The 23,448-nt window shown below is 27.2% G+C and overlaps 1 protein-coding gene across 1 annotated transcript in view; it reads left to right on the forward strand.

Moving 5' to 3' along the window:
• The window catches only part of LOC113366988 (nitric oxide synthase-like protein), a 270,726-nt gene that overhangs the window by 160,588 nt on the left and 86,690 nt on the right, over positions 1–23,448 (forward strand). The window contains exon 2 of the mRNA XM_026608627.1: positions 652–788. Coding sequence (XP_026464412.1) covers positions 691–788 — 98 coding nt within the window. The 5' untranslated portion in view covers positions 652–690. The remainder of the gene's footprint in view (positions 1–651; positions 789–23,448) is intronic.

Below are 23,448 nucleotides of genomic sequence, written 5' to 3' on the forward strand. Positions count from 1 at the left end.
GCACAAAATAAAAATAAATTATTCTTGGTATATTACATAAAAACCGTTGTCGTGTAGTGGTTAAGAACTACTTCACCATCTAGCTTAGGGTCAGAAAATAAACTCTTTCAGCTTAACTACAATCAGTATGATATCAGTCTTTTACTTAGTATAATATATACATACAATTTTAACCTCTGGGTTCCCTTTCTCAAGAAAATACTAGGTTTAATAGTACAATCAGCTTAAAGCAGTTGTGATTATTGCTCTAATATAAAAAATAATATTTGAGTAAAACGATGAGTCTTTATTAGGTCTATCAGTAATATTCAACATAATAAATTATATACAACTAAGTTGATAATTTTGCAACATCTAATTGAAAATTTTTCTTAACTCAAGTTGGCTACACACAATTTATTTTATACAGTACCATATAATAAAATAAAATCATGAATAGTACAATTATTTCGACTCAAATATTTATACACCTGTTTCGACTTACACACCTGTATTATGTGCATAAATGTCTTTTACCATTTAACTATTTATCCCCGAAGTTAGTTTATGAACAAATTGTTAAATTTTACTGTTATATAATTACTGTAACACTATCATATAATATATAATTTATCTCAGAATTGATTTATCAACTGATTTTCGTCGTTCCAGGACACGCAATGCTCCGCAAACAATTGCCTAGGGTCTGTGATGAACAATCGTATCGTTCCGGTCGCCCAAAGACCGCCTCAGGACGTCTTAAAACAGGCTAAGGACTTCCTGGATCAGTACTACGCATCAATTCGGAGGTAAATCAATCCACTCTTTTACACATATCACTTCAAAATTTATTATACCTATGTCAAACCGAAAACGAAACCGATCGCAATACTCTAAAATCAGTTAGACGTGGAAAAACTCGATGAAAAATTTCACTCTGTGAACTGACACACAGTAATCATTATAACCAATTATATATATATTATATATATATATATATATATGTGTGTGTTGAAAGTGTTTAAATTTGATGTTGAAATGTATGATTAATTTCTCGGAGGGCGTAACAGATTTTTTAAAACATCTTTATTTTTCCATACGTTTTGACGTAAAATTCTACGTCATCGTCAGTGGTTTTGATATTCTTAGATTATCACTTACACATATTTATACAGCTTGTAAAAGATTATTAATTGGAAACAAGCACCAAATGTCAGTAGTTTCTTTTTTATTAAAAATAGAAAATAATTAATAAATAGAATATTATACGTAAACACTAGTGTATCCGAGGCAGGCCTAACAAGAATATATATATATATATATATATATATATATATATATATTTATTTATCTACTAGCTGACCCGGCAAACGTTTTTTCATAAAAATATTGTTTAAGATGTTTAGTATGAAAATATCTGATTACAAATGTATTGCATACGTAAAAGGTGCAGCTAACAAAATATATATGAATAGTTTTCACACTGCAAAGCACGCCACATATAAATGTACCTTATTAGTCTTTGCAAGTGCCAACCTCACCTGAAACTGATTATATTTAAATTGAATTGGCGCATTTGGTGTTTCAAGATTATGATATATTATTACTGCTTATTATTACTTTTGCAATAATTCATTAATTAGTTATGTGGCATACCCAGCGAATTGACTGAAATTGAAAAAAAAAAAGAGGAAGTGGAAAATTTTACACTAAACTGTTGTATCTTCAGATTGTAACATTCAATTTCTCTATTTTGTTTACAAAAATTTGCTCTTATTGCAAACCATTAATCAATTATGTACTGTTTGTACGCATCGAGAAATATTTTTACAATGGGATATTGGGAGGGCTGGATAACCCTTGATAATTTTTTTAAATTATAAATTGTGCCTTATGATAAGGTCAGTGAAAATTAGTATTGAAATAACTAAATAAATAAATGAGTAACCGATAAGTAATTGACGGAATAAATAGCAAACGAATCTTTCAATAGCAATCTAATTATGCTGACAGGTAAATTAATTGCAAAGTAAATCAGTAATTCAATTATAACTTGAACCAAGCAAGTAATTTAATAGTAATGTAAATAATTGACTGAGTAATCAATTGAATAAATAGAAGCGTATATATTACCTAAAAGCCGCTAGTGTTGCAGTGTTTAAGAACGTGCACTAGCACTCTCTATAGTTCAGGGTTAGATACAGTATAATATACACATACTATTATAACCTTTGGGTTGCCTTTCTCTAGAAAATACAAGTTTTAGTAGTACTAACAGCTTAAAAAAAGTAGTAACAATAAGTAATATTGTGAATAGATAAATACTAAAAAAATATAAAAATTAACATGAAAATTGCGTAGAAGGGGAGAAATTTTTCAAGTCTAATTTAGTGAACAAAAAGAAAATAAATCGACTTGAGTATAGTTACATTGTCAGTGGATTATTTTTGGTTGAGTATAAACTATCTATTTTTTTGGTTGAGTATAACTATCTATTTTTCAATAAAATTGTTTTGATTCGAACTGGTGTAAAATAAAGCATTTTCAAAGCTTTTATGACAAAAACTGAATTATATAGTTCCGAATATCTTGATTATGGATTCTATTGGCCAACAGATAATAAAATCATAAATTGATTAATAAAATAAATATTATATGTCTTTATTCTACAATTTCATGGTGGCAATATTTCCGAATAGTTTTCAGTACAAAGTAGTATAAGAACATATTGATGTGATTGCTTGTTTCACCATTTCAAATATAGCCAATAGTCTTGAAAATTAAATTAATTTTCAATAGAACTTCATAATTACTCGAGAACAATCATTTTATATTTGATAACTGAAAACTACTTAGTGACACGTTAGACTTAACTCAAAATCAAGACATATCTTTAGGATTAATCAGTGGTGTTGTCGAGCCGGAACGCGCCGGAACGTCGTTCCGGCAAATCATTTTTGGGGCGGAACGCGTTCCGGCAAAAAAATATATAAAAAATCGCTACATACAGAAAATAATTTAATAAGTATATTTTATAAATTATTATTCAACTAATTTTTATTAAATGTTCTTATTATTGTAATAAACGTCGTTCCAGCAAATCATTTTCGGGCGGAACGCGTTCCGGCAAGAAAAAATATAAAAAAATCGCTACATACAGAAAATGATATTAATTAAAAATAAGTAAATTTTATACGTTATTATTCAACTAATTTTTATTAAATGTTATTATTGTAATAAACATACATACATGTGCACAAAATGAGTTTTGTAATAATTTTTGTTTCTTTCCTTTTCGAACGAAACCAGAAAAAACATGAAAACTTGTTTTAGAACCGGTTTTTAAATTTTAGCGTTCCAGCAAAAAATATTAGCACAACACCACTGGTTTTATCAAAGTCGTTTTTAATTTAGTAACAAATTGAGGTGTATGAACTGAAATATTAATCACAATCCAGTAGTGTATTTCAAATTTCACATATGTTACTTTAAGACCGAAAAGTGTCTGACACCCTAATATTGCGGATATAAGTTGGACTTGTTTCGGACATAGCGGGCGTTAGTCGAATAAAATAAATAATTTAAGACATTCATATAATGGAAATTGATTGTAGCAAAAAAAGCAATTCTATAAATACAAAAGCATAAGAACTCTTTTGCTTTTAATTAAATTAAAAAAAAAAAATTTTAATAATTCGATGAATTTTTTGCCATCTAAGGCAAAAATATAAGCCGTTCGATCGCTTGTAAATTTTTACAATCCAAGATCTATTGGTATTTTTTTTTAATCATTGTTTTATTGACATTTATTTAGTAGTAAATTAGTTGACAATTTATAGCAAAAGAGTTACCCTGATATTTCAATAGACTTATCGTCTCAATTTCGGCCTACAATTTGAGATTTGTATGCATATTCATAAAAACTTTGATCTTTTGAAAATCTGATGAAGGTTCTGTGGAATTGATGATCACTCGATTATATTGATAGATTAAAAAATTGTACTCCTAGACAAGTAATTCCCAACGTGGGGCGCACGCCCCACAGAAAAATCCATTTTTAAATTCAGAGGGGGGAGGCAAATTAAAAAATTACACGACTTTAACCCACTTGCTTTGGGTGATTTGAATATAATTTGTAAATACTGTTAAAAATTTGTTAAACATATTATGATCAATTTTTCCATATATATTTCCATAGCTTAGTAAATACGGATCCCTTTTTAGGTCTAATGCAAACTTTCTCAATATTACGGATTATAGAAAAATTCCAAATTCTGTATATATTAGTCTGTATATTTATAAATTGCCATACCTCCCAAACAGAGGTATAATAACTTTTATATTATATTTTTAAATTTAGAATTTTTACAATTCAGTAAGTTGCGAGACTAAGAACACTTTAAGGGGGTATTCTACTGTAGAAGCATGAATTTTGGCCGGTTTTTGAAGCGTTGTATAAAGGAAACAAATAATATTTTTACTATCGATTTTTTATGATTTGTTTATTGATATTTTATTATTACATAAAAAAATTATTTTAAAAAAAATAGAATTCACAAAGTTATGAGCAGTCAAAGTGGAGGCTCAAAAAAAAGAGGGCGTCCTGGGGTGCATGGTGCATGGATCACCTCCTGGTGATCCGAAACATAAAAAATAGATGGATTCTTAATTATTATAGATGCCGCTATCGTATGAATCTGGATAAGTTAAAAAAAATTTTTTTGTTTGAATGGCGACAGTTTGAAAAAAAAAAATTTTTTTTCATGTTTTTTTTTAACAATTCCGAATTTTTTAAAAATACTAAATGAAAAGTTATAGTTTTGGGAAAGGTCTGCGATAAAGCGATGTATAGAGAAGATCCTCTCCAAATGTGAAGTAAATCGGTTCATTAGAACTCGAGATATCCTTACCGCCAGCTCGAAAAAAGTAGTTCCGAGAAAAACGCGTTCAAAGTTTTGAGACTCGGTCGGACCCAAACCGAGGCTACGTCACTTAAACGGATATAACTCAGGAAATAATAGTGATTCTGAAAAATTCTTTTAATGACATATTTCTGAATAACTAAACTTTGAAAATATGAAAAAAAATTTTTTTCGATTTTTTCAAAATTCTACAGTAGAATACCCCCTTAAGAAATTCAGCTCGCACAAGTTACTCAAGCATTTAATAAAATTTATAGTTCTATGTCTATTGTCGCATAGTGCACACAATCGTTTAAAAAAAGCAAGTAATTAATTTTTTATGAAGTGATAACGGTAAAGGCAGCAGTAAGGTGTAATCGACGCCTTAACGGATATTTTAGATATTTAATATCGAGATAAAATTTCTTATAGAAAAAATAATATTTATAAATTAAATCTTATATAAATTCGCATTTCTTATACGCTAACACCTACATCATAGGTTCTATTCGTGTATTTCTATAGCCTTACGTATGCCTATACACATGCCTTACATCTATATACAATGCGCTATATTTCATCACATACTCTCAAATCCCTACATTGTATACCGAATACACCTAACCTATATCTACTATATATCCTATTACCTATATTTTTTTACACGCTACATTAACCCCACCGAGAATCGAACCCGGGTCCGCCGCGTGGAACACGACGACCTTAACCACTACACCACCGTAACGTTACAATCAACCGTCTTTTTTCGCGTGTCGTCGCGCCACCTCAGTATTAATTATCTAATTAATTAGAAAATGACCCGCGGAAACAACAGTGCGTCCCATATTATATTATTAATGGGGGTACCCGATAGAGTAGTGGCTAAGGTGCGCGACTTCCACGCGGAGGTCCCGGGTTCAATTCCCGGGACCTTATAGACAATAGATAATATATATAATAAGTAGAGATAATACATAGGACGTAAGGTAAACCTATATAATGTAGGTGAATATATAAATTAAACAGTAGTATTTATAAGAAGTAAAAGGTATGTAGGTATATAATAAGTTAATGACGGTATAGGTATCACACACGGTATGATAGATAATAGATATCTATCTATGATATACAATAATATATAATAGTATAGTATGATAGGTAATAGGTTATCATATTATACATCTATCATATTATTAAGATAATATCTATCATATTATTAAAATAAGTCTTATTTATAAAGTATTGTAATAAATCTTGAGTACGTTTATATCATAATAAATACATGTTGGTACTAATGAATACAAATAATACCAGAATAAATATAATTAATGTCATTGAAGAATATAAATTATGTACTCATTGATTCCCTCATACTTGTACAATTTAATGTATAGACTAGCTGTATATAATAGAGTTAATTATATAATAAGTCAATATATTACATTTGTGAGTTCTTATCGAAATTTATCAAATTTTTTGAACCGGTTTATGAACCGGATTTTAAATTTTAGCGTTCCGGCAAAAAAAATATTAGCACAACACCACTGGGATTAATAGTATTTATAAATTCTTAATATAAACACTTTCAAGGGGTATACCGGTTATTTCTAAGTTCATTTAATATCAGGTTGTCAAATATCTCCCTTCCGCTTTTTTGCTCTTGGTTTATAATACAAAAAGGCGGAAGGGAGATATTTGACAACCTATTATTTTTTTTAATACTATTTCCATGAAAATTATAAATTTTTAACATAGAGTCATATAAAATATGTGGCGCTATGATACAATTTAATATTTTGAACGAATTCACACCCTCGTGTGGTTCATTATTATTGTATTTCTTTGATTCAATATCAAAAATTCCATTATTAGATAAAATTGATGTATTGGTAATGAAATCGAAGTAAAAATATAAGGTGATCGTATTACGCGCCTCGTGGAACCGCCCGGTCCATTTTCTAAGAAGCAAATAAAGTATTTCTCAACTTTTAATCTCAATAAAAGAAGATTTCATTCTATTTTATTGCGCTCTAAATTGTGGCAAGATTGAGGGATGTATCTCTTGCATGAAAAAAATCTTGGCAGGGACATCATCCCTCTCGAGAATAATTTCATCGGGGGCGTATTGCAAAACAATTCAAAACTCCTAAAGCAGTTCTTAAAATATTTTGAATATCCGATTTTATTTAACTGTTTATCTGAAACAAAAACTTAAATGAAATAAGTGTTTATTTGAATCATTGTGGTTTAAATATACAAAAGTTTAATGATTAATAACAACATTTATGGATACAGATAATATATTTATAATAGTACTATAAAAAGTTAATAAAAATATTTATAAATTATTAATAACTATGCTTTATAAAAAATTAATAAAAAATCTCATTTACTTAGTCATGATTAGACGAAAAATATTAATTAAACTTTAAACTATTGTTGAAGTTATAAATAACCATTCTAAGCTTTCTATGTATTATCATAGACTAAATGTAGTATAAAAAACGCAAAATATTAAAACTTTATATACGATAGAGAGGGGCTTAAAAATCTGCGGGTAAAATATCCGCCACCGATATCTCAATGTTTTATTTATATAACTTATATATAAGTTAACACCTGAGTGGGATAAAAAGAAATATACACATTTTCAAATGTGTTAAATATTCATATTTCATTATCTATTGTCTATATTGATAATAGAGGTTTTTATACGCCAGTTTTAATTTGTAAATTGATACTCTTTATTATGTTTCAAAGATACTCACTTTTTATAAGTTCACTATTTTCTCGAATATAATATCGTATGGTCGAGTTATTGAATTATTGTGAAGTGCAAAAGTTAGATATTATCGATGTTGATATTACCTTATTCGATGATATCAGGTTACGATTTCTTAAAAATTGTAGAATCCAATATACTCAGCTCCAATAACGTATTTTATAATATATTATATGTTAGAATTTTCTAAAGTGATTTTGTCATGTTACTATAACATTCATAGGATGGTAAATTGGAAATGATAATAATAAATATAGAAATTTATTATTTAGAAATATATTTAATGCAGTCATATCGACTTTACGCAGGTGTGATATTCCTCATAAAAAACAACTGTAGGATATTTTTTCTTAGTGAATTAGTTTCAAAAATAATTGTGTTAATATTTTAATAAATTTTTTTCTTAAAGAAAACGCACTAATCGTGATACAAAATACAAAAGAGTTTTTGAATGAAAATAAGCATATGATTTACAATCATATTTTTATGATGTATTCCCTAGTACTCCAAAAGTCGCAAAAATCAATACAAATTAATTCAAATTGTGCTCTTGTATTTCAATATATATCTGATACTCGCTAATATCTATTTTTCTCAATTTTTGTCAGTCAGTTGTCATTAATTTTATATCTTTATTAATCGAAAAGACAACGGAACAAAAATATTTCAAATAAATTCAGTCAAAATAATAAAATGTACAGAAATGAAAATCATACTTGGATTGAAAAGGTTGTGTATAACCTAATTATAAGCACATAAAATCAAAGCTCAAATTGAGATTTTAATAAAAAAAATTAACCTGAACAGATATAATCATAAATTTTTATTCGTATACAATAGTTTATAATTTTATAATTAAACTTTTCTAGTTTTAGTATATATTGGAATAACTATAGAAAATATAATTATATACAATCCAAGTAAATTGCATATGTACACCTCTCTGCACTTTTTTTGTTTTTAAAGTAGGTATGCATTATATAAAAATATTTCGATTTTCGTCAATAATATTATAATTAAATTGCTTTTTATCGAACAAAAATCGTTAAAAAATACTATATTACGTAATTTTAAAAAAATCGCTAGTAAAATAATTGAAGCAGTTCGGAATGGTCAGATATTGTTAACAAAACTAATTAATTTCTTGAGCTTTTATGCAAAAAATTTCTGTCAATCAAATTACCAAAACTATTTGTTCTTTCTGCTTGTAAATAATTTGTTCTATTTTTAGAACATGTTCAAGTATAAAAATATTTAAATAAATAACGTAGTTTTTAGTATCATAGATATTCTAAAAAAATAAGCTTTAAAATTACTTTACTATCTGTTTGCTTTGTATTTTCAAGGAATTAAAAGAAAATATGTGTGTGCTAGTCTTAACCTTGTGTCAAATAAGATCTACAATATTTAAAATATAGGAAAGCATACATACTAACTTTTTAGTAAATATAATTAATGCTAAAGAAAATTTTGACTCCCATTCTCGATTTTTCATACATTTGTTTTAATACATACTCGTATATTATAAAATAATAGTTTTTTTTCTTTTGAATATATTGACTTATACAATTGGTATAATGGTAACAACAATAATAGTATATATTTAGGAAATCTACAGACAATACCGAACTAGGCACTAAGCCTAACACCCACTGCCAAGACATTGATACTACAAAACACATGGCAAACAGACTGACTTACCGATTGCATACAATTGTATAAAAATGCTCATTGATTATGAGAATATTTATCTCATTTTTAGCTCATCGCATATGTTGTTCATTTATAATATCGGTTTTGATTTTATAACATACGTTAGACAAAATACCCGCAGGTAGAAGGTCTCTATCTTTATGAAATGTAATATTAAATCTATGTGTCATATTTCAATATATTATCTACCTACATATATGAAAATATAATAACAATATTATCATTACTCATACATACAAAATATAATAATAATATTGATAATAACAAAGAAATGAAACTGCAATAATAGTTTATTTGCAATAATAATAGCAAAAATATCAAACAAATATAATTTCTCACGCTACAATGCTTTATTCTGAGTGACGTTTATACGAGAGTTCATTTATTTATTTTCCTTTATAGAGTGTTTGGAATTAAATTCTGCTCAGAACTGGTTTTTATACTTTTCGTATTTTGCAACGCTCGATAATTAGAAACTGAACTCTTTAAAGCAGACGTTTCTCTACAAATGAGTATTATTCGGATAATGATTAACGGGAAAACCTCATTCCGATACTGAAATTACTGAACTGATCTAGGAAAAAACTAATTACAAATATAGACAAACTATTTATATTGGATTGCATTGTTAATTTTTTAATTAAATTAAAATTAAAAACCACTTGCACAAGTAATAAATTTTTAATTTTTTAAGTCATAGTTTTATACTAAGTTAAATATTAAAACTAATGAGTTGATCAGTATTCAATGATATTAATTAGTAATTCAATATGAAAGTAAATATTTGCATACAAATCTTGTTGTAGTTGAAACCATCTCATTTTATTTTATTGTGTCTTCTAGTACCTTTGTCTTCTATGTAAATACGAATCGTTTAATTTAATCCAGTTCGTTAGATGCAATTGAAGAATGTTTTTAAAGAATTTAAAATGCAGAGACATGCTACTACACAATTTATTTAGCTATGCATGTTCGAATTTTAACTAGGAATTTTATTTTTCTGTTCATGGCAAAATAAAATAGTACAACCATATTATTCTTGCATAATTTTTTTTTGCTACTTTAAATTAAAGGTAGATTCAAAAATAAATATATTTGTAATCACGTGTAATTTGAAATATTGATTAAACGAACGAAAATATTGATGGCTTAAATATCTTTGTAGAATTAAAAAAAGTCTACAAAATTAAAAAAGCTGTCTATGTGTTACGTTGTTATAAAATTTATTAAAACTCTCCTACGAAACTAAGGTAACAATTTAATCCTTGTAGCCGTGGACCATATTAAACACTGATTTGTTTGTATATTATGTATTTGTTGCAGTTCTTATTACAATCATTTATTTTTTACTAAGTTGTAATGAAAGAACATGTTTTTTCGCGGACTTTACTTTTAGAAGTGAACAATTAATTAGTTCTATCAACTGTGTGAAAGCTCAATGCTATGAAGATTGTCACCTTCATTGCCAATATATTAAAATGAAAATACGTCCGAACAAAAGCTTTAGATGAAAATAGCTGCCTATTATTTATCAATCTATATGCTTAATAAAACAAGTTTTAGTTGATAAAATTAAGTATTGTAATAAGGCTTTTGGTAAAAGTGCCTGCCTTTCTAAGTAGCAAAATTTAAAAAAAAAATGGTAAAAAGAAGAGAAAATGGCTTGACACAAACGTTAGATATCCACACACATATATCTCTCTATTGCGTTTTCAAAAATACAACTAAATTATGTTTACTTTATATAAATTGTCACATGTTTTTATTCCCATTTTTACTCTTCTTCATTGCATATAATACACAAATTATTTGAAAAATTTAAAAATCCACTCCGTTGGATCTAATTTAAAAATAACAGTACAAGATGTATTAAACAATTAAATAATGTATACACAAAAATTATGTCAAGCTCTCGTAAACTGAACTTAATAAACAAACGGAAAAAAATACTTTTTCTAGGGATTTTCAAAAATTCGAAATTTATATATTTGAAATTCCACTTGTTTATAAGATATAATTAAGAAACTTTTTTACCCGGGGCTCTATTATTATTATCTATCATTATACCATATATATCTGCCAAAGTTTTTAAATGTCTATTTCATTATCGAGACTTTTTTGGCACTTTAATGCACTCGATAAAACCAACATAAAACTAGTATAGTTTGGAAATTATAACAAAAAAATATCTAAGAAACCAAAATCCATATTTCTTACTAGATCATTCAATTCCCACGAGTATCTTTTGTTTCCAGACAATGGCAATTGATAAAAAAGCTTCAGATAACATTCTAAAGTCTAGCAAAAATATGTTTGGCACACGGTTTGCGTTACCCGGTTCCTGAGATAGCGAAAGAAAGCATTTTTCAGAGCTTTCGCCTACGGAGCTTTTGATTTAATACATATCTTCCGAGAGCTTATCTCACATCGTGCGGTTCATTCGCGTCCGATATAATATGCGCGACGCTAGGTATTATTCATATGATGCACATTCGTGGGCTATTTATGGACTTTATTTATGACCCTAGGTGCATTCTAAATTATGGAAAATTTGTTTAACAACGTAAAGAATCGCAGGTGACTGCGTTTGCGAATTATTTCTAGTTGAAATTGTGTAATGCGAGCAGTTGACATATTGTGGCCACGAATATTTATGTTGGCTTGGACAAAATTATAATGCTAGTAGATAGTGCAATATAATATATTTCGATACACATATCGTGATATGTGTATATAATATTTCAAACAATATCTATTTAATACCTCGATTTCTTATTTAGAAATTCTATTCTAAGACACAAATACTTTGATATATTGCTAAGTGATTGTTTTCATAAATTAATGTACACTATGAATAACACATACAAAATATATAGTGTTTCAGACATATATCGACAAGATCGTCAATCAACGTGAACTATAATTAATGCAAATAAAAGATAAAGTATGTTTTGTAACATAATTTACATGTGCTCACGTCGTACAGATTTTACATTGTACCCAATCATCTTCACTTGAAAAATGATGGACTTACACAGTTCTGTTGATTGCTTCTATGTGAGAGATAGTAGCTATCATAATATTAGGTAAAACATGTTCAATAAAGACAAAAAATATTTTAATATTGTTTAAGATCTTATTGAAAAACGCCTGTTACTAGTTACCCCTGTTACAAAAAAACACCCTAGCTATTATATATATGGCAGCCAATTCGTTGAAATAAAAAAAATATAAATTATAATTCTTTATTTATATCAATATCAGCAAAACTAAGCATCGACATTTTATGGAACAATTTTTGATTTCAGAATTTTTATTTTAGTTGCTTTAATTTTTTTTTAATGAAATGTTTTAACTTTTTTGTTTAGTTCTGAACTGAAATAATAGTATTTTATTCTTAGTATTATTTTTTCTCTGATAACCTTATCTTATTCTAATCCTTAATAGTTTAACAAACAGAACATAAATAAAGTTGATATAAAATTCACAAAAGAAAAAAATAATTACCTATAAAGTCCTAAAATTCAAGGATCTGTAGAAAAATGCAGTTTATAAACTGGAAACTAAAATGGTAAAATATCTAAATGAATATATGATAAATGTGGAACCTTATACCAGCAATCAAATGCAATATAAAATATTTTACCTAATATTTAACAAACCTGTGATAATAAATGTAGAAATTATACTCAGGTGATATTAAAATATAAATTTTCTTCATAGAAAAATGAAAAGTGGGATGAAATCTTTTTAATTTTTCTTCAAAATTATTTATTCAGTAAGCACTTTTTATTTAATTTATAAAATGAGTAATTGTTATAAAACTTATTTTATACTATGTTTATTTTTGTATTAGCAAAAGTATTTAACGATATATTTAATATTATTATGCTCATAAATAGCACTTTAAAATTTATAAATATCAAGATATGTATTTTATAACAGTATTTTAATATTATTATGCTCATAAATAGCACTTTAAAATTTATAAATATCTTGATATGTATTTTATAACAGTAGATTTGGAATATATAGTTTTAACAGTTTTTTAATATTATTATGCTCATAAATAGCACTTTAAAATTTATAAATATCTTGATATGTATTTTATAACAGTAGATTTGGAATATATAGGTTTGTTTCAAAGATATATATATATATATATATATATATATATATAGCTATATCTATCTATGACAAACTCCAAATCGCATTTATTGTACTAATATCTGCACTTTATATAAGTGTATTTCCTAAACTGTCTTCTTAAGCAACTTTTCCCAACATTTATCCCGTAAGCTCAACTTAATCACCGTTTAATAAGCGAGTGTGTTTCTCGATCCCAAACAATTTTTCTTTACGACTTTGCGAAACAACCAATGACACTTTGTATTTTCGAGTTTGGACCAAGTTTAATCCGGGCCACGAAAACTTTGATCGAGACGATAATCTGGATTTATTGAGACACAAGATACTTCGTTATGTCATTAACGTATTTTGAGCTTAAGTAAGTAATCACCATTGGAATATAAAGCTAATATCGTATGTGCAAGATTAGTAAAATGAAACACAAAAATTTTATTATATATGTTGATTTTACTAATATAATTATATAGAAAGTGATTTTCTTACGTTACATAATATTAAATTTAATGACAATTTTTATTTCTATGTTAAGATTTTTACACACTCCATATTCAGAAGTAACTCGTCTACTATTCTCAGTGGAGTTATACTTATTTGCTTAGACAGATTTTTATTAGATCTACGATGAAATCTTAGAGAAAAATAAGCCCTGAAAATTTTTCATGACAAATCAAAAATCTAATTTCAAAATTCAAAACTATTTATATAACAATTTATGAATAACATTTTTAATTACATTTAATAATTTAACCACCTAAAAATTTTTGCAGAGGTGCTCCAGTATCTTGCAGCTTCCAATCAATAATTTTTAAATATTGTTTTTAATTATCCAAAGGGAAGAGGTTTCTTTTTTCGGCCGATAGTCCTATTTTTAATTCATGGTTTCCTATTTAGAATGACGTTTGACTGACTATAAGCCATTTGCAACAGAAGTTTGCATGAATATGAGCCAAAATTTTTGCAGACGTCTTCTGAAAAACGACTGTACCGATTCCAATTTTTAAATTGAATTCTCGATCTAGAAATTCAAAAACTTTTCGAATGATATCATTTAAAAATAGTGTTTATTACTTTTCAATAAAGAATGACTGAGTCATTTCCTCGTAATTCACGATCGAAAATTTTCATTTCATTCTAAATTTCTATAGGCCTTAAATATAATACTGAGGTTATGGTTGCATCTTGTAATGGTGATGAATAAGTGAATGATTATAGATCAAAATAAAAATGTATATATATTTATGCTAGGGTTTATACAAAAACCGACATCTCAGAAAACCGGTTTTCGAATTTTAATTTTACAAAAAACGGTTTTAACCGGTTTTCGAATTTTATATAGAGAATAAATTTTTGCTCGAATATTTTGTAATTTACCCGCAAATTTAGTGTTATTTAGAGCAATATTTGACTGAATTTATTTATTGTTCAATTTTATAGATATTATAAGTAAGCAAGTATTATTTATTTTCAAGTATCAAGTTTATCTTGATTTATTTAAATAACTTTGAAAATAATTATTTGTCATTTATGCATCATTTTCACATATAAAAATAAAAATATTTTTATGATAGTGGAAGGAAAGTTTTCGAATAAATATATTACATTTTTAAATAAAAAACATTCCTTAAATTAATATTAGATACATGTTGATAGATACTTGTTGTACAATTAAGCTAATTGTCTGTTCCAAGCAATTCTAATTAATTAATTTTAAACATTCTAATTGTTTTTTTTTTGATTATAAATATATGATTTCAAAAAACTGAGAACATCTATCGAATTTCTACTTAGACGTGCCCTTTGATTACTCACAAAATTTTCTGAAATAGAAAATACTCTCATACTTGCGACCAAATTATGCTTAATTGTTTTTAAAGCTTGATATAATAATTCTAAGTTTTTTGTTCTTTTATTTGTGGCTTCTAGGGTTTAAAACTCTTTTCCTTAAGTTTGCTTCTTCAAGAAGAAGTCACACTGATTTTATATTAAATTACTACATACACTGGTATAAAAATGTAAATTAATATATACAAAACCTTTCTGGGAACCATTGCAGACTGATAAGATGTTAAATGCTATTGAACAGATATGATCTTAAGAATCAAAACGCATTCATCTTACTTTTATATTTGGCTATATTTCCAATTTCCATTTATACAGTGAAAACCGACTTTTTTCAATAAAAACTGGTTTTCGAATTCAATCATTTTTACCAAAAAATCGGTTTTTAAAACCGGTTTTTGGAAACCGACAAACCCTAATTTTGACGTATAAAGTTTACCTTGTTAATTGGTTCAGTGTCCTAGATTTCGACTATACAAGGCTCCGGGTTCAAATCCTGTGATATCATGCAGTTGTGATATCTATTTTCACTTTAAAATATGAGGCTAGAAATATGTTTTTTTTGTGGAACTATGAATTTATTATTCTCAAAATGGGTCCAGTTTGAGAGATCCTTTGTTAAAAAAATGCACTAAAGTGTGTTGGCAACATCCAACAAAAGCTGGCGCATTTAATCAGGATTGTAAAATGATAAAATTCTTGATAGTTTTATAATAAAAAGATCGTTTAAATATAAATTTATTTCGACGCTTTCCGCTCGGCAAAATACATATAAATCTCACATTTTGTGAGTGGAAAGGGTTAATATACATGCTTGGATATGTGTTAACTTATAATAATTATTTGCAACTAAATAAAAATATATTAGAAATATTGTTTACAAAAATATAAAAACGTCAAAATTTGTTTTATTATCTCCTGACTCCATAGCTTACTTCATTGCCACATTACTCCCCGTTCAGTGTTAACGTCGAACCTTACTTGATCGCCACATTTGTTTAACAAATTGGCTGCTGAGAATAAAGTACAGCTCGTACAGAATAAATAAACAATATGTATCAGATTCGAACTAAAAATTCTCAGAAACTACATATACATTTGTGTGTGTATTCATGTGTGCAGTAGTATATATCGGTTTATCTACTCCTCCGGTACGTGAATAATGAAACAAATCCCCCGGCCATCGTTCCATGCATTACAAGAGCGACGTTGCAAAAGTAGCTAAAGCAAAGCGTCATAAAAATACCTGGTCCACCCCTCGATGCAACAGTAAATATCAGACGTGTCCTTGCGGTTTATCCGAAGGTTTTAGAAAAGTCGTGATATTATAGATTTCCTACACTGGACTGAATCGAAAAAGGAATCGGGTCTGACCAGATTCAACGATGAAAGCACAAACACGTTAACGCTACCGAATGCCGAACATGTGTAAGTATATAAAGAATCTTTCTGGCTTACGTGTTGCTATTTTGTGAGGCAAATATTAGGTAGAGCGAAGTTATGTGATGAAAATAAATTGTAAATGAAAATGAATACGATAGAATTTTTCAGATGGTGAGATAAGTTTTTATGGGTTTTAAAGAATGAGAACAATAGATTTGTTGATTTTATATAACAAATAATTTTATGAATGATTAAACATTTTTTATTATCATCAATATAAAGTAAGCTCTCTGAAGTAAAAGCATTTTTTTCCTAAAATAATACCCCGTACAACACGGTAGTTACGTTCCAGAAAACTAGCGTGTTATGCGAATCCGTGTTATAAGGGACAAAGAACTAGTACAAAAAGAGGGGTTACGTTCCAAGAATTTAATAAAACATGCTACACATCATGATTTAATAATGAAAAAATATTGTTACATTTATTCATTTTTTCAAGAAATAATATACATTTTTTGAATTATACTATTTTTTTTGTCATAATTAACAAGTAAGTGCTATCCAACATGATCCTTTTTTGTAAGATAACCTAACATCCTCTGAGCTATTTTTTATACTACCTCCAGATTCGTGCATTATTTTTTGCAAAAAAAAATTATATTTGCGATAACTTGCTTTTAGCAAAATGATATTTATAATCTTAATTAAACTTTTATGCTCATTTTATTTAAAGAATTGTTCAAGATATATTTAATATATTGTTCGAATAATCCTAGAATTTTATTTTCGATAGAACGTACGCGCTCTAATAATATATATCAAATTAGTTATCTTTTGCACTAGTTTCATCACATTTATTGAGCTATTGTACGGCGGTTTTACTAATTTTAGAATAAAAGTTTGCTTTTCATAGGTTTTACTATATTTTTTATTGTATTAAAACTTTCCTCAATTCTTAAATCGTGTTATGCGAACTCGATAGTACCGTGTTATGAGGGGGATGGTCTCAATTCTTGATCCGTGTTAAAACGAATCCGTGTTATAGAAGTACCGTGTTATGCGGGGGTTATCTGAATATGAAAAAAACATTCATAGTAAAACATAGCTCCGTAGATATGTTACAGCTATTTATAGTAGCTGTAACATATCTTCTTCAACTAAAATAAGTCTAATAGAAATAAAACTAGTGGTGCATGGCATCGTGCCTTAAGGCAAATTGCTGAAACTTCCCATACTTTAATGAAATATTCGAGAAATATTAAATGTTTTCAAATAGATTATTATAAATACTGTAACTTTTATTAATCTTAAAATATTAATTAAAATTTTTTGTATATTAACAAAACTAACTTAAAAAAAAATTCTTTTATCAAAAGCAATCGTTTCGTCAACACAAACAGAAAGTTTTTTGAATTATTCAAATCAGATGCGTAATTCTCTGAAAAACTGCAATTTTTGACTCCTTATCTAAAAACTAATCAGCACATGTTCTTATCAATAGAAATCGAATGTTTTTTGAACGATTCAAATCGGTTCATCCGTGCTCCCAAAAACGTGTACAAAAAATTGTATTCACACACATCCATTTTTTCTAAGGTATGCCAAAATGTTCAAATACCTTCAAAACGTGAAGATATGCAAAAATTTTCAATTTAGATTTTTAGACGATTACAATAACTTACTCCACGTTAATACTAATGTTTTCCCCATACATGGTAGAGCTGGTCACAAAGGGTTTAATTTGACTTTATTAAACGTTTAATTTGTCTTTATTATTTTTATTTCAACTGTTTAAATTTAATGAACTACATTACGACAAATAACGCGTATCAAACAAGGAACTATCGAACATTATTCAGTAAAATTCCTAATTCTAAAAATGTGTTTTTTCTGTTTTTCTATAATTTGCTATCTGTCCCTTTTCAGCCGAAAGGCTGGGTAAAATCGTACAGCCAGAGGGCAAACAGATCCAATATCATAATTGAAAATTTTAATATTTTAAGAAATAATTTTTTTTTTTTTTTTTTAATTTTATTGGCCTCCGCTTTACAGCATTTAAGAAATAATAAATACACTTTTTAACCGCAACACTGTACTTAACTTCGATCTGGCATTTCATCAAAAATATTCATTAGCAGATTTAGAATAACAATTCATTTAGTTTATCTCTTTTAAAATTTCCTGTTTAACTTTATTTAGTTTGATATTCACTACTTCACTACTTACTAAAATAAGTATGGATTACTGGTAAGAAACTTATTTTAACTACATATTTCTCACAATCTGAAATATTATTATATGTGTTATTAGGTATGAAAAGCTACTTAAATTAAATGTAAAAATTACTGCGCACGCTTGGGCACAAGTTTGCAATGTGATTTTTATATGCATCATTAAAACTTGTGTATTGAAAAGTTTGCTTGTACGGAACCAGTAGTATTTTGTATACTCGTCTCATCCATCTGATATTCCAAAAAAATATTGTAGTAAACATGTTTCCCGATATTATCTGCTACACGAAATCATTAAATCCAAGTTCAAACGTTAGGAGTAGAATATGACAGCATGCAATTTGGCGAATTGATTGCTTACATTCAGCTGCTCGGAATTTGCATATCGTCGCATTTTGTTGTCGTACGACGATTTTATTTTTCTTATAGATTGATTTTTTTATAAACCTCCTGAAATATTTCATGCGTATGTTTTTATATTGGTAAGCTCGATCCACAAGGCATTCTAGAAGGCGGCTAAAGATAACAATTCTATATATCAAGCTTCTAAATTTTTTGTGGCACTTTTTTGAATGTATTACGCATCGTGAGAAAAATTATGTACGATCAAGTTTTTACGGGGATCTAAAATAATATTGTTTTTGTATTATTTATTTGTAACACGATTCAAAGATTTCAATATTTAAAAAAATTAACAATTGAAAAATAAATCAAAATTTTAACATACATATAACTATATATATATATATATATATATATATATATATATATAATTATATATATATATATATATATATATATATCTGTATTATGTATATGTATATTGTTGAAATTGTTATTTTTTATAATTATCGTGAAACAAATTTATTTCACAGTTATAGTCGTTAAAACTGCTTAATTAATCGGAAGTGATTTAGTTATGGCTTATATTATTTTATATATTTACGCATGTGTAACTTTTTCATCAAAATGAGAGCAACCTATAATATTTTCTTACAATTTATTAAAAACGTGAAAAACGGTTATAATTACCTTCTTACACGAAAATCACGTTTTCTTATGAAATCAATATTTGTACGTTTTTCTAAATTAAATTAGATTTGCATTTATATTATCTACATATTTGTCATATCATTAGCAAAATATCTAATTCATTAATATTTTACACCAAAGTAAAATATAATAGAGCAAAATTACTAAGATAAAACAGATATTCAGCATTTTTATTTATGTGAAAATTTAAATATAAATTATCTGCTTCTCAGACCATTGTTAAATTATTAATTTAAAATTATTGACACATAAATTTATTTTACATAAAATCAACTCTTTGATGATTCCATATAATTTTTAAAGATTCTTTAAGATTTTCACAGTATGCCTAAATTTATTAATTAGTGCTCTATCTATATATCATGAAATACCTCAGAGTATTATAATCGTATAAAAAAAAGTTATAGGTCGAAAATAATTAGTAAAAGATAATATATATTATACAATTTATTTTATTGTAAATATAACTATTGAATATTCTATGAATTAGATGATTAAAAAGTATATTTAAACCGCAAAAGTATTGTAATTCAATATTGTATAACTTAATAAAGTGAAAAAATATCTGTTGTTGATTCATTGTAATTATCATAATGAAGTCAAACAAATAAAATATAATATTTAAATACTTTTGAAAATAGCAGATTAATGAGCAAAGCAATTATAAATTTTATTAAATAATTATAATAAGATACTATTTAAATTTTTATTTGATGTTTATTTAATGACTGTGAAAGGACGTACTTGGAGATGTCTATAACCCCATCATTAGATAATTTTAATTTTAATTTTTGTTAAATTATCACAATTAATTTAAGTATTATGTTTTATTGTAACTACATAGTGCGCCCGATCAATCAGGGTAATAAATAAAATGATGATATTATAATTACTATCATTTTTATTAAATAACTTAAATCAGGTAGTAAATTATTCATAACTGTTGAAGATTTTAATTTGAAAAATATAAATAATTTTTTCCAGACTTTTTTCTAAAATAGAGTTATAATTTTATTTTTTTTTATATGTTCTTGAAATAAATAATAAGTTTTAAAAATGTAGTAAAGATTTTGAACAATAGATTTTTAATCACTAATAAAAGCAAGCACAGTTTTATAATATTTCGTATTGTGAAATTATATTATATGTATTATATATATATATATATATATATATATATATATATATATATATATAAAGAAACTCGTGTTCTCTATACTACGAATATTGTTTATTATGACAATAGTAATAACACTATGTGTGATTATATTGATCATTTACAAAAACGTAGATGTTATTTCAGTATTTATAATAAAAAAAAGAAAAAAGTTAAGAATTATAATTTTGGCATTTCGAACATTGAGCAAACAAAAACGAGATCTGATCTGACACTTGAACTTTTTGTTTTTGAGCTGACACTATGATGAGCTTCAAATAATGAACATCTGTCAAGTTAAAATGCGACGTGTGTTGACAGGTCGCTACAGATCACTCCGCCCTAATGAAAAAGATTGTTTCGCATCTCTGAGTGCCATCTTGAACTTCCTTGTAAATTTCTTTTGGTTGAGATTGTGTGATAAATTTTATTTGTTCGTGGCCGTGGCCGTTTTGAATGACGTGTTGGCTTGTTGAGTTTGTTGATTGCTTACATGGCCCTTCGCTGGTGAGTTAGCGGTTGAGTAGATGTGGCCCTTCGCTGGTGAGTTAGCGGCTGAGTATATTTGACACTTCGCTGGTGAGTTAGCGGTTGAGTGTATGTGGCCCTTCGCTGGTGAGTTAGCGGTTGATTGTATGTGGCCCTTCGCTGGTGAGTTAGCGGTTGAGTGTATGTGGCGGTTGCCAAGTTGTTTGCTGACGCTCCCTGTCCTCTGCCGTGGTGCTTATAATCGACTCATTTTCCAGGATAATGAGGGATTTATTGAGCACGTGTTGTTGTTTTCGATGTGCGTGGCCGGAGTCTCAGTTGTAGGATTAGAATGTTCTTAGAGTTATGGCGGTTGTGAGCCATTTATATTCATTATTTATTTTTAAAAATTCTTTTCTTAATAATTCATGAGACTTCAATTTATTTTTTTACTTCTAAATTTGTTACTTCTAAATGTGTCTTGATCTTCTTACCTTCTTTCCTTCTATATGCGTGCTATTAATTCACGTTCGCGGTCACCACTAAAGAAACTCGTGTTCTCTATACTACGAATATTGTTTATTATGACAATAGTAATAACACTATGTGTGATTATATTGATCATTTACAAAAACGTAGATGTTATTTCAGTATTTATAATAAAAAAAAGAAAAAAGTTAAGAATTATAATTTTGGCATTTCGAACATTGAGCAAACAAAAACGAGATCTGATCTGACACTTGAACTTTTTGTTTTTGAGCTGGCACTATGATGAGCTTCAAATAATGAACATCTGTCAAGTTAAAATGCGACGTGTGTTGACAGGTCGCTACATATATATATTTAAATAAATCTAGGTATTAGCATAAGCCAAGAGGAACATTTATGTGACAGTTATGCGTTAAATTTTAGCGAGCAACTCTGATATCCATTGCAAATCTCTGTTAGTAAACTTTAACTTGGCAAAAGAGGGTTAAGGGAGCTTGTCTGATATTCAAGAAATACCTTGCACAATTTTGCATATATTAAACTTTTGTGTATAATATGTTCTACGGTTACAAAGTATCCATTTACTAAAAATATAATCACAATAATAATACTCTTCTCGAATTACATAGTGTACTCTTTATATACAGTTGCTTGTTATGTATTATAAAATATATAATTCTCTCTTGTTGTTATAAACCTACCATTGTATAAAATGATTTAGTAATTACGTATTTAATAGGTAACAAAGTTTTTATTAACTAAAATTCTATTCACTTTATCAATCACTTCAAAAACTGCATATACAATCAATGGCGTTTCTTGGTTTATTATACGCATGTTTTAGTCAATATGTATTTTTTTGTTGTGTTTTTATATCATTTTTCTATAATTCGATTTAATAATTACATACAGTATTCAATTTAACATGTAACAAAATATTCATTTACTAAAATTATCATAATATGAATCACTTGTAATGTAATACTACATATTTTCTATATAAAATCAGTGACTTGTTTGTCAATCAATTATCAATTATCTCTATTAATTTTTATTATATCAATATAGGCATAAAGAGTCTGTACTAGATATAAGTAGCATTTTGCATTAAGGTATAGCATGAATTTTCCAATAAGTGTTATATTAATCGACTTAATCAATACTATTTCCAATTTCTTATAGATATCTTTCAAATACACGTATAATATTTGTCATCGTATTAAATTTGAAATATTTAATACATCTCTTTTAACTTTTTGTTCTTAATGTGTATTTTGTGACCTATCCAATGGGCACTTCAGTATT

Source organism: Ctenocephalides felis, unplaced genomic scaffold (genome assembly GCF_003426905.1).
Source record: "Ctenocephalides felis isolate EL2017-DRISC unplaced genomic scaffold, ASM342690v1 CF-g0.4_SCAFFOLD_01170, whole genome shotgun sequence".
NCBI lineage: Eukaryota > Metazoa > Arthropoda > Insecta > Siphonaptera > Pulicidae > Ctenocephalides > Ctenocephalides felis.